Raw genomic sequence first — 26115 nt, 5'->3', positions numbered from 1 at the left:
GTGTTAAAAATCGTTGATTGACAAAACTTGATTCACGACAGGATGCTGTGTATATACCGCCGATAATATGTTGCTGTGATTAGCGGGGCGGTCAGCTAACGGTTGCAATAACAGAGGCGAACATAAAAGCAGAACCGGTACGAAGATGTCTCTTTTCTTGAAAGGGTACTTAATTAACGTGTGAGATGCAGATCAGCGTATTATTGTCAAGACATTCTTAAAACTGCACATACTCAAAACGCTGAATCATGCTGCAACTAACATTTTCTATTTCCCAAAAAAATTTCGCAAAACACAGAAAATTATTTGTTGTTTAGTAGGATACATGCGTTAATCACAGCTTAAGCCGCATTTTGGCAGCTAGACAAATTAAGAAAAAAAGAGTGCTATCATTACCAGCATTGCGTAAAAATTTCGATAAAAAACTTTAAACAAGAAAACTTAACAATGGACCGTTAAATAAAATATACTGTTATTAAAAGTTGTCAACAAAGATTTGAAGAAGGATGTAAACAATAAAATACACGCGTTGTCCATAAAAAATTTTTTGGTACGTACTTTGTATTTCCCAGCACTACTGCAGCATTTTTCAAACTAAAAAGATTCTATCTATAACTCATCGCGTTTGGAACGAGTCGTATTGCCGGCTTTCGGACTTGGAGGGTATGGTGGCTGGAAAAATGGATTAAACACCAATGGACAACACTGCAAATAAAAGTAATTCTAAAACACTACGCGAAAAACGAAGGTGAGCAGTTTTATCTTTTACAAATTACAACATATTTTTTCCAAAAGATCTGGCTAAAAATCCAAATTCGTATCAGAAGTTTGTTACCTGAATCCAAACGTAATGCAGTGCATTTGTCCATGGATTAGTGGACTGTCCAAGACCTTTAAGAGTTTGCACAAGGTCACATTACTGTAGTAGAAGAGTAAATGGTTTGCGCTTTATCGGCAAAAATTCCTTTTCTTTTATCTTTATTAGCTACATAATAACTGATAGCATTTTTTTAAAATTGTGGCAGTTGGCTATATTGCCAAGAAATGTTCGTACATGTTGGTCTTCCTTTGTCGTTGTACTGATTATAAGACTCTTGCTAGAACAAAATTCATGCTAATTCTTACCGGTAACTAAATAATTCTTTTCGCATATGACAAACCAAAATATGCCATCGTAGTGTTCTCCCCACCTACAGTAATTAAACAAAAACATACGGATTTTTATTAACGAAACCATGAACGAATCACCATCATTTACGTGTACAGCGTTCTTAAAATCGGTGTCGAATTAATTTAATAGATTACAGAAACTTCTATGTAGTGTTATGAACATGTATTTATGGTTAGTCATTTGCTTATGAATTATGATTATTTGCTCGTCACTGAATACAGCGCATCATCATTTACGATTAGTAAAAGTGCGGACATGTACAGGATCCGGAGTTTCACTTAAAAACAACTGTACTGGTTTCCGCTGATGACCTTTGTCAAATTACCTATCATGAGTATATTTGTATTCGCAGCGGCGGTAATCCAGATGGTATCCTTCTGGAAGCCGACCTAAAATGTGGTGGATGATACTTGCATAACAGATTTGTTAAGGGCGAGAACACTGAACATCAAATCTCTAAACACTGAACTCTAAACACTCATACACTTTTCCAGAAATTACTTACAGCATTTGTAAGAATTTGAAACACTGATGCCTCCTGGGAAATACTGCATTGACGATAGTGCTAAAAATATTACCAAAAGAGTTTTTTAAATATTATTTTTGCATGCGAGTGCCGATACAAAAGTACCATTCAAGCGAACTACCGTACGTAAAAGTACCCTAGGTTTTACCGGTCATAAAAGTATCGTAAGTGTCCGATGGGTACATTTTGTCGTAGCAGTAGTATTCTTTCAGCGACATATCTCTGTCAAACAGACAAAATAGCATTTTAGTGCAAAAGAAAATTAACTGAAAACGTACTTTGTACTTTAAAAATGGCTACAAAGCCAACGAACGAGTGTCGCTAGCAAGGTTAGCACAATAACTTTGCTACGTACACATGATAGCCTCCCTGTGAATTACTGCCATACAATTTCATTCAGTTATCCCGCGCTAGTTACAATACATTTTTTTACGCGCGTTACCTGATATTGCACCAGGGATAATAGGGATACATTCCAAAAGTAGGCGGCTTACGGGGGAACATAAATTTGCACCACACCTCTGCAACATTTACAGAATGTTCTGACATCCCTATTTTGAAATTCAGTACCAAAATAGCTAACAGTGAAATATCACTTACGTCCAAAGCCTTGATAGTCTGAACCATAATCTTGTATGGCGACGATGGCTACAGCACGAATGTTTTTGAATGAAATTCTAGATGCAAGCGTTTTCCATGTAACATTTTCGGACAATGCGACAATGCATACCTTCCCCATCGTGGCATTCTGTATTCCATTTGTGCTGGTCATCAGCGTGACCACCTGATGTCAGACTGATAATGCAGTCTCCGGTGCCTGGAAGTGTCGATGAAAAGCACCATAAAAATACAAACTGCACTGCAAACTCGCCGATTATCGCAAAACATTTTAGGTATTAAAGCGTTTTTGTTTTGAAACCCCTCGCGCGGCGTATAGAAATTTGATGCATTGAAGATGTTCTTAATTAAAAGTCAATTGGTCAATTACACTGGTATTAAATTAACCGAATTAACCGTTCGACGTAGTGAGCAGGAGATTTAATATTTAATTTAGGAGATTATTTTTTTTTGGTTTAGCCGGGAATTATTTTTGAAATTTTTATATGTATTATGTATATACAATGATGAGTTTTTTTAAAAATTACAGCTAGAATATAAGTTGTTTTCCATTGCATTCCATTCAGAAATGCTTTAAATCAAAGATAGATGCTGCAGATAGCTATAGAAAGCGTCGGCGTTTACTAAGGAATGCAGCAGCAGAGTAACTTCCGTTATGACTTTACGAAGATCCCCTCGGGTGTTTGCTTAGAGCGGGATGCTTATGCGCTTCCGCAAAGTTCACATCCGAAAATTTTCAGAGAACGCCAAAACGGGGTTTGCAGTCAAAAATAACAAATATAATTTGCGGCCATAAACGAGCGAAAACACTATAAAGTACGAAGTATAAATATAAATAAACCCTACAAAAAAAACACTCGTAATTGCTATTATTATATTATACAAGTATACATTGCTATTATATTATACAATCTAACGCGGATTTTACAAAATGCTGGCAAAGTATTTATTCCACGAAGTGATTACAAAAATTACAGCAGCAAAGTAAGTGACAGAATTGCTATATCTGAATTAGATACCATAAGTTTATGCATCTGAAACATGTTCGAACGAGTATGATCCGCAACTGCAAAACATTTTTTTCATCTTTATCGGCTCATGACCTTTGTACAAACAGCGTTGGACATAGCAAAACAGTATTAAACTTGCTGAACTTACCGTAACATGTTATCGAATCGTAATAAGCACCGCTTCTGCGCAAAATTATTAGTCCAGCTAACACAGTATAAAAGAATTTCACGAATATTGCATCGAAGACAAGCCGGAGCTCCATGAATGAGCGCGATATCGAGATCTATCCCGCAACAACCGATGACTCAGTGATTTATTGGACAATGGCCTGCCTCACATTTTGAAACTAATAACAGCAAATAAATGCACATCCAAAACTCGTCACCAATTATTCTATGCTAATTGGCGTATGCGAAGCAGTTACCAGCTTCTGATCGAGGCTTTCAAAACGAAAAAGAATTTACGAGAGAAGGAAAATTGTTTTACTACTGAGTATCGACAATAAAAGCTTGTGTTTATGGCTTCAACAGTGGACAATAAAATATGGTGACCGATGATTTATTAATAATAGACACAACACCGACGGATACTATGTGTGTGGACCAGTGTGGTTACCGAGATGAAACATGGGCGGCTTCGTAGCAACAGGCCGATCGACTGTAAGCATCTTCGGCTATTGTGAAGATACCGTAATTAACCACTTCTACCTAGCACCACCGCTGCTTGAACATCACCCAGCTCCGTGTGATAACGAGGAAGCGGCGTCTGCCGAACGGTCACCGTAAAGCCCAAGTGCATCAATTACCTGATCGACATATTAATTGCAGCATGTCTTCGTTGTAAATGCGGAAATGCAACGGTTTTGCTTGATAGTGCAAACTTGAAAATGACAAAACGGAGTTGGAGAATTTGGATTGCACAACGAAGACAAAAGAATGTTTTGAAAATGCACGGTACGACGTTACTTTTCAAGCCCGATACAGAATGCAATTGTTTGTAAAGTTAATTCCCACTCATCTTTTGACCGCTGACTTGCGTTTTTACAGAATTTGGTCTGATTGATGCTGTTTCCGGTACGTACGCTGCACAGTGAAAGTAAAGTAACTTTCACCGGTCAGAATAACGACATAGGCAAGAAAGGTCACTACCATAGAGCGGCGGCTAACGTGTCCTTCTGTCATTACTTGCGATTGTTTGTTAGAATATCAGTATGCTATACATACCGTAATTTTCAAATATGCATACGGGGAGCTGCAAGAAAGGTCATGCAATCCACAACGCAATCCACAGTTTAGTATAACGTAAGAAAACACAGCATCGCCAAACCGTGCAACTTTTTCGTTTCACCGTTTAGGAAAGCCGAATTAAAGGATACTTGGTCAAATTATTTCTTTACTCCGATTTGTTTGTTTATGGTTAACTTCGGCTCTGTTATCCTTCGGGTACGGCGAAACGAAGGATGAGTTAAACACGAGTGGGCAACACTGTAATAATACCAGCTAAAACCGCAACGGAAACCAACATACGGCTGTTTTCTCGTTTCTACAAGCACACATACTTGAATCCATACGTAATGCTGCGCATTGGTCCATGGATTTATCGCTTGCCCAAGACCTTGTACAAGTAAAATACAAATTTACTCACTTTTTCCGTATTTATATGGAAAAGCTTTCAGAGAGGGCTGCCATGAATTATCAGGTCGCATATGATACTCGCTTATAATATTGATTTATCTGAACAATTAACTCAAGCTACATAAGTAACTGAAGTTACATGATAAAAAACCAGAATTTTGTATATGTTTACGCTGCTATAAAAGCTTTTAAGGAGGTAGCATATAATATATTATTATGATAATTTTGAATTGCTAAAGTACTGTATCATGATGGTACATTGATGATGGTACGTTACCCGTTAGAAGGTAATATCTGTCACACTGCACGATCCAAAATGACCCATCATAATGTTCTCCAAATCTGAAGTTGTTTAAAACAAGAAACTATGTTTGGAACTTAATTTGGTAGCGCTTTGTAATTAGCATGAATTACTAAACAAGCCAGATCTGTGTATTACTACTGAGCCGAAAAGTTTGTATCATTAATGGCTTACTTGTCGTGTGTATATTTGTATTCACATCGACGGTAATCAAGATGGTATCCATCCGGGAGACGACCTGAAATCCAAGTAAGGAAGGGCTTCGTTATCGGTAAATGGCGTTTATACCGAAAAAACTAACAGCATTTGAAGGAGTTGGATACACTCACTCCACCAGGATAAAACTGGGACGACGTCAGAGCTGGAATGTAGAAAGTAGTCTGACATGTGAATTGTTTTGCGTATTATATATGTACAGTACACTATCTCTTCCCGCTTACAGGAGCAGCGCAGGGCAACGATGCGACAGTATGCTGCAAGCTTCTCCTTGGGACTGTAAACATAAATATTTCACGTACCGGTTACGAAAGTATCATAAGTGTCTGACGGGTACTTCCGGTCGTAGCAATAATGTTCGTGAACTGTAATATCCCTGAAAAATGCAGTTACTACAATTTTTGCTGACTGCAATGCAAAATTACGCTAAACTACAGTAATCGAAGTTCAGTTATACTTCTATCGCGGATGGCTTAATATGTTTTCATTTTACAGATTTGCCGTACTTCTAACACAAATTCTTATGAACATACATACCGAACATTACACCAAGGATAGTATGGATATACGCCAAAAGCAGGTGCCTTCTTTGGAAACATAAACCGACACCAAACTTCTGCTGGTTAACAAAATAATTATTGTTAAAAAACATCATTTTCTGAACAGCATAGGACGATGGATTTTATTTCGAGGCTTTAGACCCACGGAACACCGTTCAAATAGTTATGATTTAGTCATTGAGCGTTCAAACGTACGTCCAAAACCTTGATAATCCGAGCCAGCGTCCAAAATTCCCACTAAAGCTAGAACATCAGCTTAAAATTAATGCATGACATTTAATGAATCTGATCCACTATGTACATTCGTTTATTAAAAAGATATTATCAGTTAACTAGAACTCGAGTTGACACTTGGCATATTCACCTTCTCCATCGTGGCACTCTGTATTCCATTTATGCTGATTATCAGAGTGACCACCGGAAGTCAATGTGATGATGCAGTCACCGGTACCTGTTGCGTAATAAAAAACAGCGATATTATTCGTCGACCACCACATTGTCGAAGATTGCTATTCAATTAAAAAGGTTTTAATGATGTGCGGGAATTGCTCTTACAGTGAAAATGGCACATAGGACATCGCGGCATATTGCGTATATCTATACTTCGTATCGTATTTACGATTAACAACTCGAGCTGTCTTTCAGACATTTTTATTATAGTACCAAGGTATATTTTTATCATATAGCATTACTGCTACTATACCTTGATAGTACTATCACCATATGGAATTTGGGTATCATACAACTCTTCCAAACAGTTTAACTCAACATAATTTCAAAACAGTCTATCACTAATTTGAAAAAAATAACTGCTTAAAATTAGTCCAACATACTCGCAAAACGTACCGTAGCAGGTAACAGAATCATAATACGCGTATGAAAAAAGTAGTGATCGCAATTCCGATCCGCATAAGGCAAAAAGCACAATGCTGTGGCATTTCAGTAATATTCCTTTAAAGATAAACTTTAACGGCAAGTACATATTTTCAAAAGTCAGGAAGATGGCCTGTTATGTCATATTACTACGATTATATTTAAACTTTTTTGACGTATACAAAAGGAGAATTATAATCCGCGCGTGACGAGTAAAAGGTAATCTGAGAGGCAAACTAAACAAAGGTTACCAATGCTCATGATATTCTTGCACCGACTAAGTTATCTCAGTTATCTTAATCTCCAAATTTCAAATGTTCCTTAAAATGTAATTGCAAACTATAGCATACACGGTGTCGTCTTTTAAGTGTCGTACGTGATTTATAAGCGCAATATGAAATTTGCGAATTATATTGCAGCAATAAAAGTGATAAATTAAAAAGTACTAGCATAAGCCGCGGATAATAAATAATCAGCAAAACACCATAGCTAACGAAGGAGTTAACAGCAGGATAGGAAAACATTATAAAAAATTTTACCGCTGTGTCAAACATCTGTTCATCAGATGCAATAGTCCGGCTCCGAATATGATACCTATTGTTGGTTCCTAATGTGAGCAGCTAGTAGTACGTACGTTTATTATTCTTTGTTGAGAGGCCTTTCTAAATACCACACACTTGTTTACGTTCTACAGAGCTGGAAGAGTTATTTTTACTTGTTTTAGCTAATGGAGACTTTGGTTTAAGTGTAAATGGCATTGCTTGAATATGTGTGAACTAAAAATATTAATTCAGAGTGCAGAAGTATACTTAGAGTTTGCGAATTTTACCGCACTTAGCAAGAATTGAATTTTACTGAACACAGGCATGATATTAGTTACAGCTAATGTTGCTTTGAAAAAACTTGCAACTTCTGCAGCCTGCTTGTACTCGTACAAACAAGTTGAACGAGGAAAATAGCAATATGTGTACAGAAACGTAAACTTAGCGCTCACTTGTCAGCCGATATCATCGTGTTCTAGGATCGCTGCAACGAACAGGTATTTATAAAGTGCCATTCCGCATTCTCGCCATTAAAGTGCCTTATTCACCATCTTTTTCCTGTAATTAAAAACGTAAATAAGGAAGCGCCTGTCACAACATGGTGCTATGGAATATAACTGAGCATGCATGACGTAAAGACACAACCGGTCTAATACAACACAAATACATGCCTTCATCTGACCACTTGTTATTCTGAAATTACTAATTTTTGTTTGTACTCGTATGCATCATCACTCTTGTATATGATAATCCGATCCATGGCTTGCATGCCTAACTGCAAACAGCTCAGGTACACTTTTATAAAACGATTTGTGGAAAAAAATATGTCGACAAAGTTACGAGAATCTTCCCGCTATCGATAGTTGGGAATAGCACAGCATTGATCCTGCGGCTTACTTTTGCTTTGCAAAACAACAATTTTAGAGTGAGACAGACATATGGGCATGGGCAACTGCACCTGTTTGCAACCCTTTCTGAACAATTCGGGTATGCACGTATCATAGTAATTTATTGTATCCGTTTAGATAAGAACCGCTCAAAGAACAATCAATCTGTATTTCCAATTAAACAAAGAGTTTCTCCGGCGGGATCACGTTATTTCCAATTAACTAAAGCGTAGCAATATATAGATATAAGAAACAGCCTCGGCTTCGCCTCCGCGTTTCTTGTGGTCAACGGTCACTGTATTTAGTTTTCAATAAATATTTATTAGAATAACATATTTCGTCGAAACACAATCGTATTGACGCAAAAAAAAACGGATTTTATATAAAAACACGGATTTTAATTATACATGACTTCTTTAATTAGTTCATGATTCTCTCAACTCACCATAAATTCTCACAACTGAATTCATGATTCTGTGGACCCCAACTTGATGAATGTGGGTAGTGGATACTCGGTCACTCGTTCATTTTACGGGATCTGTGCATTGGACAGCAGTTGCTGCTTGGTCCCCCGTTCACCTAACGGTCTCCGTAAACTGGACAGTACCGGCAGTTCGGTCACTCCTTCTCCTACGGGATCTGCGGTAGATCAGTCACCTGCTAGGTCGTTTGGCTACCGGGCTCTGTGACTGGACAGTACCGAGAGCTCGGTCACCCGTTTATCTAACGGGCCCCATACAGTGAATGGACCGTGTCGGTAGTTTGGCCACTCACTGACCTAACGGTCCCGTACATTGGACAGTACCGCTAGCTTGGTCACTCATTCGCCTAACGGGCTCTGTGCACTGGACAGCACTCGCTGGCCTAACGGTCCCGTAAACTGGATAGTACCGAGAGCTGAGTCACCTGCTCACCTAACGCGTCCCGCACATTGGACGGTACGGGTAGCTTGGTCACTCGTTCGCCTAACGGCTCTGTGCACTGGACGGTACCGTTAGCTCCGTCACCCGCTCACCAAACGGGTCCCGTACACTGGACCGTACCGGTAGCTTGGTCACTTGATCGACCGGCACTCGTGCAGAAATTGTCCTCGATGACAACGTTACAAATGTAGTCGTTCTTGTCGTAATAACGGTCTGCTAATTAAATGCATTCTGATAATTTGAATAGTAGAAATGACTTTCATTTTTAGCTATATTTTAATTGGTTTGCGTGGCAACATTGCCTGGTTAAAAATACCACGATGATAATTATTATTACAGTAATTTACAGAGTTGTAAATTGCATTTGCATTTGGTGAAGGTAGTCAAAAGACTCAAAACTCTTCCGCTTTGGCGTTCGAATCGGGAGAGGTTTTGAAAGAAATGAATACTATCTGGCCGGGTTTTCGACTACGGGCTTTCGGAATATAATTAATATTGGTTTTGATCAGTCTTTTCTGGTTTGCCGGCTCTGGTGTATCCCATTCGTGGCAATATAGATCTGAATATAGATCTGAATTAGGATAATCAGGAAAAAATTGGAAGGATTCCCTCAGGTCTTCAAAAAAGCGTTTATCCATTTCCTTCAAATTTTTTTGCACATTGCACCAAATTTATATATATGTATCGTTTTACGTCCCAGTGACCCAAAATATAAAAAAAGATCGTGCTAGTGTTGTACAGTCTGTATATCTCAGTATCTGTACTTCCGAATGCAATGAAGAAAGACTTGCTCGGCAGCGGCCCGCGCTTCGCGGCTGCGTAGCTACAGATAAGATAATATACAAGTACCTGTAAAAGTTACGCACATATGGCATCCCTGCGAGTTCCCACTCTAAAATTCAATTGAATCTTGTTTACAACACTACACTACAATTTTTACACTTTTCAACAGGTAAAGCAATAATACTGTAACATGCAGCATTGACTATGTTAATATCGCAGGTTGTGCAAATGATGCGTATTAAAGTATCTACTGCAATTAAAGCGACGCATATGTATCTTTAATTTTTATTGGTTTTGCTTTTCTAAAGGTTTTGAATTCAAAACTAATACGTAGACACTTCAGAGTACATAAAGAGGCGCTATCCGAAAAGAGGCGTTTTCCGAATTTTATTAAAAGAAAAGCATTTAGAGTTTATTACATATGTTAGAGCTTTTCCTGTAACATTTTATATGCTGTATTTTTTGCCTTTTTGTACGTGCAGTTACTTGCACGACTTCTTTTTCAATTTAAAAGACTGTTTGAACAAACAATTTAATATCGTTTTATGGTTGTGCAGCGGATAGCATTCTTATGGAGAATGACAGTGAACGGCTGTCATGTCATATCACAGCGGGGAGTGACCTTGCCGCAGGTGACAGGAAGATCGGGTTATTGGATTACTGACTTACAATACTTGTAACCTGCAATATTCGCTATATTAGTAGTATCATTGATAATCTGCTCTAAAAACTGCTAAATAATGTGACGCAGCAATCCGGTTTCCGGTAAGCTGCCAGGATAAACACTGAAATGCCCTGACAAACTACGTCTTAATTTTCCGAACAACCAGAGCTTGGCACACAACCAGAGTACGAAAAGCTGAAAAAAACACCACTTCCGTTATTTAAAAATTACCATCAAAGTTCAGGTTCCAGATCTGAATGTATGCAGAACAATTATAAAGTGATTGTGAAAATGTAAGGAACCACAGTACTCTTTACCGACTTCGCGTAAACACGTTTATATAAATTTAGGAAGCGTTCCTTTATATAAATCTCGCTGTGTTTTCGTTTTTTAAGGGGATAGTTTTTGTTTTTTTATAAATAAGTAGCATTGATTTTCTGGGAGAAAAATTCGATTGGGCTCTATAATGGTTTTCAGAGAAAAGGAAAAAGTTACATAAATTTACTTTTTTCCCCGAAACCATAAACGCATGCACCAAAGATCCACGCGGAAGTTTGGACAAAATAACTGTTAACGAATCTTTTCCGCGTTAGTAAATTAAACATGTTGCGTAAGATATTAATTGCAAATGTTGGGGAAAAAACATAACTAGCGAAATAGCATATAGTTTCCACTACTAATTACACAATCATCGGCAATAATATTATTGCATTTTTTTACGCTCATGAAATGAATGGGTGCTTGCTGAACAGGTTCTACAAAATCAGATTAACCTGGATTAACCTCCCATGACTGCATTACTAATTTGACGACTATTGAATTACCACAACGAAACCTGATCATGATATAATTGTTACAAATATGCCCAATTGAATGGAAGTCTTTACCGTTTATCTGTCCTTAATGTCCGTTCTTAGTAAATCGTTAAACAACTTACGCAAGCAGCATTCCGCTGTTTTATTAACTGACTGCACCTTCCATACAAACTTACAATTAGACCAAAGTTCCTCGTAGGAAACCAGTTTCTGCCGAGTCGTTATTAACCGTGAATCCGTGATTGGCACAGTAGCGGTGATTCACTTCCGTTCTACACTACACGTTCTTCTCAGCCGATGCCTGGAAGGCCGACATATATATCAACCATGGGAATTTGGCAGTATTTTGCCAAACTATCAATCAGAAGACCTGTCTGCGGGTCACCTTGCGGGAATTTTTTTGCCGGGTCGTTGAGTTGGTTTACTTTCACTTTTACGCTTTGCCTACTTTTGCTGTGCCTGTAGTTTGCAGATCAACGTATAAACTTAGTGTTCGCATTCAACGGCAAATGTTTTCTTAAGACCTTTGCATACCTCTTTGCGTTTGGAATTTTTGTTTAATACAAAATAGTTTGCAGTCAGATGAACAAAATGTAGTATCATTGTTTTTATTTGTCTTTCGTTCTTCCATTTCAGAAACTGACGCTCTTCATAAAATAAAAGCAGAATAGTTTCCTTAGGTGCGCTTAAATACTGAAAACTCACGAAAGGCAGTCGTTCACTAGTAGGTAGCACAAACCAGCTTTTTTTACATTTTCTCGTAGTCAGAAGAAATAGCTCGTACTGTCAGCTGATGGAACTAATCTTTGGTAGGTATGCCCAACTGGATTTGGACAGCTTATGCGGCAGCGGCGGTGGTCTCCTCAGCAGCAGCGCCCTCAGCTGCGGCAGACGTGGTCTCTTCGGAGGCAGCGGGGGCTTCCGTGGCAGCAGCAGCCTTAGGAGCAGCAGCACCACCAGCATTGTCCACCCACACCCAGTTACCGTTGGGGCCAGATGCGCTACCTTGGTTGGTGTTGCCTGGGGTATCGAAGAGGACTTCGCTGGTGTACAGGCGACGGTTACCGAAGTTCTCATCCTTGATGAAACTGCAAAACCAGTGGCCCGGTTAAAAGAGTTCGACAACAGCAGTGTCGCTTAATGAACTTACGCATCGCAGTCAACGTTGAACCAGTAGTCACAGATAAGGGTGATCGGGTTGAAGAGGGTTCGGTTGACACAGATGTAGCTGGTCATGTTGCCGTTGACGTCGCAACGATGGAAGGTCTGGCACTTGGTGGCAGGATCTGCGGTAATTTAAATTATTGGCATACCATGGACTTTTGTACCGTTACATTTGTATATGAAGGATATACACACTCACCGGCATAGTAACCAGGGTACTGCTTATCGGAGCAAGTGAAGCTAGGGGCAGGGATATCGTATTCGTATCGTTGCGGCCATACGACATCACGTTGAGCCAGGAGGGCAAAGATCTCGGGATTGGTCAGCACCTTGGTCCAGTCGAAGACATACTGATGCGAGAAGGTTGCTCCACTGCTGGCCTTGGCCTTGACGCTCTTCTGGGCCAGGGCGACGCCCACCAAAGCGAGGATAACAACGTACTTCAGCATAGTGCCGGTCCCTAAAAGTTAACTGCCGGAGTTTAGCCTAAAAGCCTAATTGCAGGTTCAGACGAAAACTGAATGAGGAATTAAGCTCCGGATCGGCGGTATTTATACGGCCAGCAACCTTAGAACAAATCATCCTGTTTGACTTGAGAATTGCCGATGGCGTATTCGTCTTTGACAAGTGATTAGGTAATTAGTCGGGATGACTGTCCAAATGCATTCTCCGTATTGGGTGCCGATCCAAACGGCATGTCTGGTCGATGCCAGTTCAAATACTGGCCGGTGTTTCAACTTAATAATTTATATCTGGCAATTAAATGGCTGTGCATAAAATTTTTAATTAGGGCATGAGTGATTTGTAACCGGTATTGCCGCATGTGCGAACAACATGGTTGGTCATGATCCAGTTTTTTTTATGCATTACGATAAATTCTTGGTAGTTTGCAGAGTATAACTGAATTTTCAAATAAGACTTATACTCTGAAGTGTGGTAAAAATGCTGACTACAATTTATAGTTAAGATTTAATTTGATCAACAATAACCCAAATGTTGGGACGAGACAATGTACATAGAGTATAATAGGGATGCCTCTCATACTGTAGTTGGAACTATGAGCAAAAGTCAACTTTATAAATGATAATGGACTTTTACCACATTTTTCCGACAAAACGATTTGTCCTAGAATAAGAATATTTTTGAATGCCTATCGTTATGATTTTTCTAACTAACGATTGACATCTGATTAATGTTGCATGTGTCCGCAATATTCTTACATTACACAGACAAGCATTTCCTGTGTAGTAGTATTAAACGCACATCTGCAACTACGACTTTAATTTAATACTAGGGAGGCATAAATTCCGCATTAATACGCACAGAAAAAAACAACTTATAACTATTTTAAAATTACGAAAAGCAAGCTAAAGAATATCTCGGTGCAAAAACGAAACTTGTAAGTGTCCACTGGTAAACTAGTGCAAGTTTATTGCAACAAAACGATCTTTGATTTTAACAGTAATTAAGATGACTAAGCTCATAATTAATTTGGACTTTGGAAAACACATGCAAGACAATATATTTTACCCTACAGCACAGCCAGTCCGTTCTTTGGATATATACGGCTTAACTGCTAAAATATACTCTACTCTAGCGTAAATTAAATTAATGCCTAGCTGGTTTTTTCCTTTCCACAGCGTAGCAATTTAGGACAATTAAACCGCATCTTGATACAGTTTGTATCTACAAATATGTTCGTTGCCCCGGGTTGGACAAGGTGCGGTTCGAGAAGCTGCGAAAGTTTGATCAACAGCTGCTACAGGTGCTACGAAAAAAAGTAACCGAACAAATAATCAATTATGCATTTATGCTTACCACAGCGGGTTAATGGACGCTTCCCTAGATTATTCTCTCTAATTTCATATTTTCTTAGACGAGTATCGTGCATACTTGAGTATCGTGCAGCGCACCTGCAATTGTCAATCATGGCGGCGTTGTATATTCTGGCGTCTTCATAAAATAATCATAACATTAGAACTGCCGAATAACGCAAATAGGCACTTATTCTTCAAATAAGTTTCGTACAGGCTTTATAAATTTACAAACTTAATTCAGTCAGTTCACAGTTATATCCAATAATTTTTCTTGCACTTTTCATTTTGCCGACTTTATACTGCTGAGATTTGGACTTGTATATACTAACAAATTAAAGATAAAGTTTTATAAGATTTTTTTAAAGCGCGGTATATATGTCGCACTACTATGAATATTCGTATAAATAAATGTATTACGTAGCATATAATATATAGTTTGCACATTTGCATGAACAAACTGAATCGGTAGAGTACCCGCTCAGAATTCTCAACCAAACAAGTCTGTTGTACAAGTACTCGTAATTTGGAGGCTTTTGGCTGACGTGAGTCAACGTGTTGTTTATACTCAGTTTATTATGGAAAACCCTTTTTTATTGTGTAATAATATCTCACAGATAAAGGTTACTGCCAGCCTAAACTTATTAATTATGCGCAAATGTGCAAAAAATTCAAGCTAACTGATTGTCTACGCACTTAAATACTTTGTATGATAAACTGCAGTCGGAAACACAAACTGCTCAAAGCTACATATTGTAACAGTGGCCTATCTGGCTACTGTTCTAGTGGGGTGGCGATCAGCCTTTACCACGATTATGCGGCTGTTGTGGTGAAAGGTGGCACGGCCGGCAACGATGCTGGCCGAGGACGCTCTTACTGATGTTACACAATTACACAGGTGGCTCCGATTGGGATGACGCTAGTTCATCCCAAGCGGTCAAACACGACAACGTAACTCAAGGCATGTTTAATGACAAGGCGTTCAAGAAACGGAGCAAGGTTGTAAGCAAGGGTTTCAGCAAGAGAAACAATCAAGTAGATGCAAGCTGTAGCAAGCGAGTGTCAAGACTGAATTCTAGAAATTCATGAGAAAGGAAACTAGCCGGTAAAGTGGACACAAATTCATAACGCGATGGAATGAATCATAACTGGGCGGTCTTATCGTTCGTACAAATACTATCGCTACAATATGGTACAGATTGGGTTTCATCACATTTTGCTATTTTTGTTCCAACATTGGGTTCTGATAAGCTGTTCAGTGGAAGTCCAGTTGTCACTTGCGAGTGGATTATGTGCGCTGAGTTGACAATAATATACCGTATTAATATGATGGATGATATTGGCAGTTTGTGGTTATCAGTAGATTCCCGATCAGTTGTGGCACGTTTAAAGTAACAATAGTCCGTTGCATAGCGCTGACTTTTTAAAAGGCGCTGAGAAAACTGTCCGAATCAAAGTCCATTGAGATAACGCAAAACAACCACTACCGTGATAACACATGAACTGTTATGACGGCAGCTGTGAACGCGAAGTAAAAACACGTACTAGACATCTAAGTGGAGCAAGCTGGCATCTATGGTGAGTGCAGTGCCGCAATAAAAAGCTACTCGGGAGTAGGTTTTCATTTCGGCATAACGTTTACGAAGTTGTGGGTGTGCTATATTTCATATCGCCAATCCGTGCTCTTGCGCTTATCTCGGATGGACTTTGGTTTTGACGGCTAGGAAGGCAAACAGATCAACCGTCACGGCATGTAACGGACTAATGTCGTGCTGCGGACTCATGCTACGGATCGCAAGTTGTTAATTTATTGTCGGCATCATAATCATCATACCCTGTGTAAGACTTAGAATCACAAGAACCTAGTTGCATAAGGTGCAAACCGTTTCATTCTCCCAGCTGAGAGGTCAAGGTTCATGCTCCATGACAGCAAAAGTAATTATGCCCTTGGTGCTCATTGCATATCAATACTGAAAACTCAACCCACATAATTATGGCAGTTTTTCACTACACAGTAAACAGCACAGAGTAGCTTTTCTTGTGTAGTCAGAAGGCACTACTCATATTGTAGTAACGGAATGTAATCTTTGGTATTCGTAAACACGCACATGTCCAGTATAGATCAGGAGAAATTATGCAGTGGCGGCAGTTGTGGTCTCCTCAGCCGAGGCAGCTTCAGCAGTGGCTGCCGTTGTTTCTTGGGCAGCAGGTGCCTCCGTGGAGGCTGCCGAATTATTTTCCACCCACTTAAAATTACCCGTACTTTTATCAGCAGACGCAGCACCACCAGCGTTATCCACCCACACCCAGTTACCGTTAGGACCAGAAGCGCTACCCTGGTTGTTGTTGCCTGGGGTATCGAAGAGGACTTCGCTGGTGTACAGGCGACGGTTGGCAAAGTTCTCATCCTTGATGAAACTGCAAATCAAGCCTCGGTTAACCAAACGCCACCAAAAAGTTCGGTTTACTGAACATACGCATCGCAGTCAACATTGAACCAGTAGTCACATATAAGGGTGATCGGGTTGAAGAGGGTTCGGTTGACACAGATGTAGCTGGTCATGTTGCCGTTGATGTCGCAACGATGGAAAGTCTGGCACTTGGTGGCGGGATCTGCGATGATGTTAATTATTAGCACTTACAAATTATGCACAGTATATACCGTTAGGATGTCCTGTATATAAACACTCACCGGCATAGTAACCAGGGTACTGCTTATCGGAGCAAGTGAAGCTAGGGGCAGGGATATCGTATTCGTATCGTTGCGGCCATACGACATCACGTTGAGCCAGGAGGGCAAAGATCTCGGGATTGGTCAGCACCTTGGTCCAGTCGAAGACATACTGATGCGAGAAGGTTGCTCCACTGCTGGCCTTGGCCTTGACGCTTGACTTCTGGGCCAGGGCGACGCCCACCAAAGCGAGGATCACAACGTACTTCAGCATAGTACCGGGTCGGGAGAAGTTAGGTTAGCGGCTGGTGTATAACTTCTTAGGCTAGTTGGAACGAATGTTGAGGAGAATTAGGCTCCGGATCGGTATTTATACGACCACAGACCTTGAAACATATCGTCTGGTTCGACTTGGGTTTAAAAATATGATAGCCTTTGGTATATTTGGCTTTCACATAGCACGTAATTAGTCGGGATGTCGGATGACTGTCCAAATTTATTTATGCATTCGTCACAGTCAAATAAGGTAGCACATTACATAACATTTTCCTGCCCCGAGTGTGCTAGGAATACAACAGGTGCGTTTCCAAAAGCTGACAAAGCGAAATCCGCTACATTTGTTCTTTTAATGCGTATACGATACTGTACTTTTACTTGTAAAATTACTACTACCCGCATAATGGCTAAACGAATTACTGCACACTCCACTGGATTATTCCAGTATCATATCGAGATTTTTCCCAGCCTTGAGCAGTTTTCGACATCAATCACGGTCTTGGACTCTTGGTGGATCATGATATTTCGATTTGTCCATAAAATTATTAATACATTATTCCATAAAATTATTATTATTAGTACTCATATCTGTAGCCTTGCGACTATCAGACGGCGAATTACTGCCATCATAAAAATTTTTAAATTTTTGTTTAATGTTAGCCAGTCTTATAATGGAGTGTTACGTTTATTGTTCTTAGTCGCAGACAATAATTTTTAGTACAGACCATAATTTTTGGTCGCACACCATAATTTTTGGACCCTCCTGATCTGTAGACACGTTCAAAGTGCGAATTGTTAATTACTCGTATTTACATTAAGTACATGTAATTATATGGAATGTCGGTAATAAGCTTTCCAAGTCAAAAGATTAACGTCCCCAGTCTCACAGGGAAGAAACTCATTTTCCAATATTTTACTGAAATAGCCCTTGTTAATTTTCAGTCGTTTTTATGTACTTTAAATTTTTCTTGCAACAGTAATTATCTGCAACTTCAGTAATGACTAAAAAGTTATGCTAAAAAGTTCAATTGGGCACACATTGTGCATGCATAATGCATTAGCTGAAAATAAAATGTTATTACCCGCAGTATGCCGTGGAGTCAGAAATTGCTCGAAGTTTTTTTGATACAGTTTCGCTACATTATGATTATTTCCGTGCTAATAAGGAAGTCGATACTTTGTGTCAGACCGGAACCTTGATCAATGGGTTACGTACTTTGTACAGATACTTGTACGTTCAGTTGACTTTTATTAATTGCAACATTGGCAATGATCGCTTAATTGTAATTCAATTACTATATCGTTGACTCCTGCCATTACTGAGTTCTTAATGAACCTGACTGCTATGATTACATAATTCGCTGCTAATTAGAAGCGCGTTATTAGCCAAGGCCAGTGATGCCCAGAGCCAATTAGGATCGCTCGAACGACCGATCGAGCGAATTACATACTAAGCTGATTTACGATAATTTTACACTAATTCTGCTGCTCCCGCTTTTTTAGTATAAAATGGCAAATCCCCAACCTGCTGAGAATGTCGAGCATTCAGTCCACTCCAAAAGCAGTTTCAAGAAATAGTTCTAGTTTTTCTTGTAACGCAAGGGTGTACTGTTCAGTGTACGAACACCGCCATGTTTAAACTGTTGGTTGCTTTTGCGTTGGTGGGCGCTGTATTGGCCCAAAAGAGTGTCAAGGCCAAGGCCAGCAGCGGAGCGACCTTCTCGCATCAGTATGTCTTCGACTGGACCAAAGTCCTGACCAATCCCGAGATCTTTGCTCTCTTGGCACAACGCGACGTTGTGTGGCCGGAAAGGTCGGAATACGATATCCCGGCGCCCAGTTTCACCTGTGACCAGAAACAGTATCCGGGTTATTATGCCGGTAAGCTATCTATCCATACAACAAGGAAAACGTTAACCCCAATTCAGAATATCGTATGTTTGATAATATTTGTAATTGTTAATCAGATCCCGCCACCAAATGCCAGACCTTCCATCGATGCGACCCTAACGGCAACATGACCAGCTACATCTGTGTCAACCGAACCCTCTTCAACCCGATCACCCTCATCTGCGACTACTGGTTCAACGTTGACTGCGATGCGTATGTACTCTGTACTGTACAGTAAACCGAACTTTTTGTGGCGTTTGGTTAACCGGCTTGATTCGCAGTTTCATCAAGGATGAGAACTTTGCCAACCGTCGCCTGTACACCACCGAAGTCCTCTTCGACACCCCAGGCAACAATAACCAGGGTAGCGCATCTGGCCCCAACGGTAACTGGGTGTGGGTGGACAATGCTGGTGGTGCTGCTGCTCCTAAGGCTGCTGCTGCCACGGAAGCCCCCGCTGCCTCCGAAGAGACAACGGCTGCCGCTGCTGAAGCTGCTCCTGCGGCGGAGGAAACCACTGCTGCCGTTGCATAGGCAGTGACCGCTGACCACACAATGGAAACTGGAATTTAAAACCGCAGATGGTACTTCACCACGTTTATATCCAGCATTTGTACAATAGAAATCTATGTCGAAATTTTCAGTGTATGGGGGTCTGTTTTAAAGTTTTTTTTGTACAATGTAACGATGTCGATATTTACGAGTATCTGTAGCTGTGTAAAGCTGGAGACTGATGTACGAGTTTGTGTCGAAAATGGAATGCGCTATAAAGAGTGATAATTTTTTATCCTCCTTCGGATTACAGAATTGACTTTAGTTCCACCGTCCACAGTCAGTGTGAGACAAGATCCATACAAAGTGTATTAATTGTAAGAACATAATTATGTATATTAACATAATGTTAATACTACTAAGCAAGTGGTGTTCCAAAACAAATGGTATTATTAAGCAAATTTAAAAGAAAAATTAAGGTATCAGTTTGAAATTTTTTAAGGTGAACGAGTAAAGACAAAAGTTTTCCGGGCAAGTAAAGACAACAGTCTTACCGTAAGTTATTTTTTACGAATCTGGATCATCTGGCAAATTCCTATGTAAGTGCGATCGTACTAAGGCTAATTAAAACACTACGAGTAGTGGGTTTTTTTCTTCATTTATTATTAAATCAAGTAATTAATTTTCGATAATCAATAGTGCATAGACCATAGTGGAATCTGTATTGTATTGTACACTGGAATTTTATCCTTTGGAAAAATTTCCATCTTACCGGACTACCACCCCGGGAGCGTTTTACAGATATGAGTCCACTACAAGCAGCTACGATTTACTTTGTATGTCACATCTGTAAGCACTACTGTAAGCACTTTCTGACTTTCATAGATTTCAACAATTCAAAATTAATCAGAAAGCTCAATTTGTTTTCGTAATCTTGCCGCAGTGATATATATTTTTTAGATTTTAACGGCAGGGTGTTTTACTTAGCATGCGTACCCTTATTACGCTTATTGGACTGCACATAGCATCTGTTCTGCTCTTTCTTTCGGGATTTTTCTCCGTGTCTCTGTTGGACACAATACAGCATGACCGAGAAACTCCCCACTCTCCGCCACCGCCGCTGTCACGCTTACAACAATCCGAAATTTCAACAACGCTTTGCCCAGGTTGTTATGAAGATGTTCAGCAACAGCCTGGCGTACCAGGATCGTCGGGTCCCGAAAAGGTAAGGCGATTGCGGGCAACAGCGGAAACCCAAACAGGATTCATGGTCGTCGCTGTCTCGCTGACTTTAAGTATCCGTTTTGTGTTTGTTGCTAGAACATCAGCAAACCCTTTGTGGACAAGTTGGTTCTTATCCTGATCGATGCATTGCGAGCAGATTTTGTTTTTACCGTGAAATATGAGGGGAGTTTCGGGTTTGTCGCGGAACAAATGCGAAATGGAAAGGCATTGGGATTCATTGCCAATGCGCGAACGCCCACGGTTACACTACCTCGTATCAAGGTACTGTAGGTACAGCTAATTGGTAGAGAATTCATTAGCGCAAAGTACTGTAACGAATATATTTGAGAAAACTGCTTTTTGATGCGCATCGCTTGTTTCGATCAAAACTAGAAGTACAGATTTCTGATTATGAGACTACGCAATGATTTTAAAATTTTATAAATGTTATCATGAGACCGCGTAGATTTTTACATAAGTATTGCACCAGGGTTTTTCGGTTGATTCAGGCTGGTAAATCATTACATAAAAAAGTTTGAAATCTGGTAGATTATAAAGAACTGATTTACTGTTTTACTTTGTTTTCAATGTAAGCTGCTTGTGAACTTGTGAAATACTAGTTATCAAGAAAGGAAAATTCAAAAAACGAAAATTCTAATATCTCAGTATACAGTATACTTGTCAAGTTGTCACCGTGCTGCTTTTGCAACATATGCAATTTTCTGCGTCACTATCGGTGGCATTACGACGATTACGTCGCTGGTAGTATTTGTTTGTGAGGCTTTTTACTACAGTTGGTATTAAATTTTTCAGTTGGTAATTTGATATCGCTGAAGCCTGATACCTGAAATCAGTGATGTTTTTATTTCTTACTGCTAGTCTGTAAATTGAAAATCATAGGGTATTGGTACAACTGTACAGCAGGTGGTTTCCTTTTATCAGGCGCTAACAACGGGTGTTGTTCCTGATTTCTCAGATGTGATTGTGAATTTCGGTGCCAGCCGACTCCTAACGGACAGCGTAGTACGGCAGTGGGCCTTAGGTGGTCGGCGGATGGTGTTCTACGGGGATGATACATGGATGAAATTGTTCCCGGATACTTTTCTCCGCAGTGAGGGCGTTTCATCCTTCTTTGTCAACGATTACACGGAGGTACGTAGACGTACATAGATTTCTACCGCTGTTGCATTTTGGTATTTTTAATGTTATTGTTTTCTTTGCCACCATTATTTTGCTGTTTGAATAGAATTTTGTTACTATGAGTTTCGTTATGCTTGTTTCCTTATAACAAATCACACGGAATGGTAGCAGTTGTTTTACGAGTGATTCATGAAACCGATTTATTGTTGTTGAAAATTTGAAATTTGTGATATCTTCTGGGTACCGGTAGGTAATTTCATTTATTTGCCGCTATGCGTAACACCACAACTGTTTAGCTTTCAGTTGTTTTGTCTCGGACTCCATTGTTTATTCTGAATAAAGTTAGCAGTTAGTGCTGGTAAAGATTTCCACCAGCAGAAGTCATGAAATTTTTTAGACAAAAACGGCAAAATTTTTTAGCAAAACGGCTGCATGAATAAAGCGCTTCATAAACTACAGCTGCTTGAAAATTTTCAGTTTATTTTCCGTTGGTCTTAATAATCTGCCCAACACTTTTGAAGTTCATATGGGAGTATTATGTTTTCCCCGCTTTTCTTCTTTTGACTAACCACATCGCGAAATATTATTACCGTTGTGCTAGATGGTATAACATAATTATAATTCACGATGAAATATGGATCGCTAGTTAGAATTAACAACTTTGCTCCAGCATTCATTTTTGAAGTTTTGGTATGTTTTTAAAGGTGGACAACAATGTGACGCGCAACATTGAGAAGGAACTCCTTCGATCCGACTGGGATGTTACGATCGTTCACCTGCTTGGACTGGATCATATCGGTCATTTGGCTGGGCCGCATAGTTCGCTGGTTGACCCTAAACTAAGGGAAATGGACAGAGTTGTTAGGAAGATGTACCGATTTATTGAAAACCAGTCTGGAAATGGTCTGGTCGTGCTTTTTGGTGATCACGGAATGACGGTAATTATTTGAAAAAGCATAAAATATTAAGGATTTTGTTGGTATATTCTTTATAAGCCGTTATGCCTTATTAAAACCCGGATCTGTAATTTGTTTCGATATTTCAATATTAGCATTCATGCAGTTATGCATTTGGCCCCAAATAAGGGAGCGTCTTAAAGTTCTCCAATATGGTTTTCATTAGTTCTGTGATTTTACAGTGTTTGTCATTTGCATTTGCTTTGCATTTTAGGATACTGGCAGTCACGGAGGAAGTTCCGCGACGGAAACGGAAACCGCAATGGTTTTTCTTAGTCCAGCTTTCCGCAACGCGAACCCACCATCTGTTGCATCCATCGCACAAGTCGATTTGGCTTCAACCGTATCGATTCTCATGGGAACAGCAATTCCACGGGAAAATACCGGTCGTCCGATTTTACCCGTTCTGAAACAATTTCTCCCGGTGGACGCACTGCAGACGGCTTTATGCGACTTATATGCGCAGCTATCCGTAAGACGCATGATTCGCGATGAAGAAAAACACCGTGATGTTTTTGGCTTGTGCACGCGGAATGTTTCGCACATCGATGTGGACACATTCGACAAAATTCTTGCCACTGAGACCAGAGAAGAATCGAAGGCTTACAACGTAATTTCGATGGGCTGTGCGGTGATAATTTTGCTGCTGGTGACAGCTTGCCATTTAAAAGCTGCGTTAAGATCAAGAATGAAAGGTGAAAACCGAGGACAGCGATGGATGATGGCGGTGCTCGTTTTTCATGCATCGAGTTTTCTATCCAGTAGTTTTATTGAAGAAGAGCACCAGATGTGGTATTATTGGGTGTCAACGGTGTACCTGATGTTGTTGTGGCGTTGTTTGACGGAAAAAAAGACCAAAGGAATGTGCTACGTATTGGGGCTGATGGTCATACAAAGAGTTCTCAGGGAATGGAATCGAACCGGGGATAAATGGGCGGGATTGCCGGATGTTGGCGACTGGTTAAGAGAGTAAGGTTGTATTTATAAATTAGCGAAATTGTACAAGTTGGTCCGTTTATCGCTGCTCTTTTGCAAATAATGGGAATTTTTTTATTTTTGAAGCGTCTGATGTAATTGCATTTACTGGCGCTCATACACGCCATATTGGTTATTTAAATTTTAATAGTTTGTAACGTTGTTGCATTTATATATTTATGGGCGGTATCGCAAACTACCAACCACCTGTTGAGTGCTGTTTATGTTTGCAGACCTGATCATAATTTTTCCCTGAACGCTGTTGTTGGACTGTCCATCCTGTCACAGTTGGTGCTTGTCTACATCACCGGAAATGCCAGGCGCAGTGTGCCAGGAATTATAGCAGCTGGATTGTACCAGATATTCGGATTAAACTGGTAAATTATATGATCTTTGTTACCGCTGTTGGTCACTGTTAAATTCGATTAGAGCATTAGTTCAGTAAGTGCAGAGATGAAGTTTTGAAAGTCGATAGCACTATTAGCATTTTGATTAATACAATAATTAATGACAAACGTGTTTCAGCAGGTGGGATTAGGTATGTTGAAATTTATGCGGATAGCGTAGAGTTGTGGCGTCAGCGCAGTGGAAACTTTTCTGCGATGTCTTGATGTACTAAGACGCATTTTCGCTGATAAGATTAGCAATAACGGTACATTTAAAATGTTAAACTATTTTTCTTGCAGGCATGTGACGCGTATAAATGTATGTTTCTGTAGTATACAAACTGTAACAGTATTTTTGATTTAAACGTAATAGTGAACTGGAAGATCGATTCTTAAACAGTCATAATTTTTATCGATTATGAAAGTCAAGAAAAGGTACGAGTATTCTGAAAAATAAATTTTGAAATATTTTGAAAATAATTCGAAATAGTAATCTGGATAAATAATAATTCGAAATAATGATTTAAAATAATAAATAATATTTGAAGTATTATAATTGTTCTGAAGTATTTTGCAAAGTTTGCAGATTTGTAGGAGTTAATGTGAGCTTACTACCATCTGTTATTTGGGTTGCTTTTTAAGGGCTGCGTGGATTGTTTACGGGAACCTGTTTGTGACTGTTTTGTTCGGAAAGCGCACAAATCCGAGGAGGGCGGACATATGCCAGTTTGGACTGCTGTGTCTAATCACCATTCTGGTGAGGCCGCACAATGTTGTTCTTGTGACTGGCTTGATGGTTAAGGAGCGGTTTATCCGGATCGTTTTGAAGGATTTGGAAATTCCGAATCGTTTGGTAGGTTCAATCCCGTTCGAGAATAATCAGGCATACGGTTTGCTGGGGTTTGACAAGTGTCTGACTAGCGTAGCGTTGTGGCTCTCAGATTAATTGTCGCAGCACTGCAGCCATTAGTACTTCGTGTTAACAGAAATACCTTGGTAAAAGCGTAGACGAGTATTATATTATTATTTAAATTGCTTTTTTGACATGCAGCTCGTATAATAGTTATTTCGGTACAGGTAGTATAAAATGTTGCAATTCGGTTACAGATTTGTTTGATTTACCACAGTGAAGCGTGGTGTAGTTGGTTTGCATTGGGGAATTCCAACAGCATATCCACCATCGACGTCTCGGCCGGCTTTGTCGGTATTAACTTTTATTTTGCCCCCCTGCATGCGGTTCTAATTTTGCTGCACACATACTGCGGGCCAATATTCTGGCTACTAAGTTTTTGTTGCTTTTTTTCATTGAACAAACAACCACGGATTTGTGATTGGAAAACGGTTCATTTAGGCTTGGGAATAAGGAGTTGTTTCGGTTTGATGGCCTTTCTCAGCTGTACTGTACAGCGGTATCATTTATTTGTCTGGACGGTGTTTGCGCCCAAGATTCTGTATGAAAGTGTGCATAGCGTGGCTTTTTGCTTTTGTATGATTGGTGCTTTGTTGTTAAAAATTTGATAAATATAAAGTGATGCGTAGTGCGTACTAATATTTTTATAATTTCGATTGACAGATAAACAAGTACGAGTACTGGTCTTCACTA

General features: G+C 39.7%; 6 protein-coding genes across 8 annotated transcripts; 2 read left to right on the top strand and 4 right to left on the bottom strand.

The window, feature by feature from the left end:
- Positions 1-121: 121 nt before the first annotated feature.
- LOC129592845 (uncharacterized) lies at positions 122-3601 on the bottom strand. The gene is made up of 10 exons (XM_055488978.1): positions 3474-3601; positions 2428-2514; positions 2298-2345; positions 2140-2218; positions 1846-1919; positions 1677-1736; positions 1497-1560; positions 1126-1190; positions 836-891; positions 122-705 (listed from the first exon to the last, which is right to left on the bottom strand). Exons 1-10 carry the CDS (start codon positions 3586-3588, stop codon positions 610-612), a joined length of 744 nt encoding a protein of 247 aa, XP_055344953.1. The 5' UTR covers positions 3589-3601; the 3' UTR covers positions 122-609.
- An 819-nt stretch (positions 3602-4420) lies between these two features.
- On the bottom strand, positions 4421-7217 carry LOC129592815 (uncharacterized). 3 transcript variants are annotated; one of them, XM_055488958.1, is made up of 10 exons: positions 6884-7217; positions 6402-6488; positions 6233-6280; positions 6015-6093; positions 5780-5853; positions 5563-5622; positions 5436-5499; positions 5238-5302; positions 4885-4940; positions 4492-4577 (listed from the first exon to the last, which is right to left on the bottom strand). In XM_055488958.1, the coding sequence occupies exons 1-10, from the start codon at positions 7017-7019 to the stop codon at positions 4524-4526; spliced, it is 723 nt and encodes a 240-aa protein (XP_055344933.1). In that variant the 5' UTR covers positions 7020-7217; the 3' UTR covers positions 4492-4523. The 3 variants fall into 3 exon arrangements, with proteins under 3 accessions (XP_055344918.1, XP_055344933.1, XP_055344925.1); XM_055488950.1 differs by lacking the exon at positions 4492-4577 and adding an exon at positions 4690-4810; XM_055488943.1 differs by having other exon boundaries at positions 4421-4940.
- Positions 7218-12118: 4901 nt separating this feature from the next.
- Positions 12119-13218, bottom strand: LOC129592860 (uncharacterized). The gene is made up of 3 exons (XM_055489003.1): positions 12888-13218; positions 12675-12810; positions 12119-12612 (listed from the first exon to the last, which is right to left on the bottom strand). The coding sequence occupies exons 1-3, from the start codon at positions 13135-13137 to the stop codon at positions 12363-12365; spliced, it is 636 nt and encodes a 211-aa protein (XP_055344978.1). The 5' UTR covers positions 13138-13218; the 3' UTR covers positions 12119-12362.
- Positions 13219-16300: 3082 nt separating this feature from the next.
- LOC129596355 (uncharacterized) lies at positions 16301-17549 on the bottom strand. The gene is made up of 3 exons (XM_055493601.1): positions 17195-17549; positions 16980-17115; positions 16301-16920 (listed from the first exon to the last, which is right to left on the bottom strand). Exons 1-3 carry the CDS (start codon positions 17445-17447, stop codon positions 16635-16637), a joined length of 675 nt encoding a protein of 224 aa, XP_055349576.1. The 5' UTR covers positions 17448-17549; the 3' UTR covers positions 16301-16634.
- A 1425-nt stretch (positions 17550-18974) lies between these two features.
- LOC129596361 (uncharacterized) lies at positions 18975-20112 on the top strand. The gene is made up of 3 exons (XM_055493615.1): positions 18975-19330; positions 19417-19552; positions 19621-20112. Exons 1-3 carry the CDS (start codon positions 19081-19083, stop codon positions 19871-19873), a joined length of 639 nt encoding a protein of 212 aa, XP_055349590.1. The 5' UTR covers positions 18975-19080; the 3' UTR covers positions 19874-20112.
- Positions 20113-20713: 601 nt separating this feature from the next.
- On the top strand, positions 20714-26045 carry LOC129595380 (GPI ethanolamine phosphate transferase 2-like). The gene is made up of 8 exons (XM_055492378.1): positions 20714-21056; positions 21152-21337; positions 21998-22207; positions 22900-23133; positions 23366-24120; positions 24360-24503; positions 25155-25365; positions 25620-26045. Exons 1-8 carry the CDS (start codon positions 20820-20822, stop codon positions 26028-26030), a joined length of 2388 nt encoding a protein of 795 aa, XP_055348353.1. The 5' UTR covers positions 20714-20819; the 3' UTR covers positions 26031-26045.
- Positions 26046-26115: the final 70 nt, after the last annotated feature.

This window comes from Paramacrobiotus metropolitanus, unplaced genomic scaffold (genome assembly GCF_019649055.1).
Source record: "Paramacrobiotus metropolitanus isolate TYO unplaced genomic scaffold, Prichtersi_v1.0 Parri_scaffold0000003, whole genome shotgun sequence".
NCBI lineage: Eukaryota > Metazoa > Tardigrada > Eutardigrada > Parachela > Macrobiotidae > Paramacrobiotus > Paramacrobiotus metropolitanus.
Note: the sequence above shows the minus strand (reverse complement) of the source record. Positions and strands in the feature narration are given on the sequence as shown.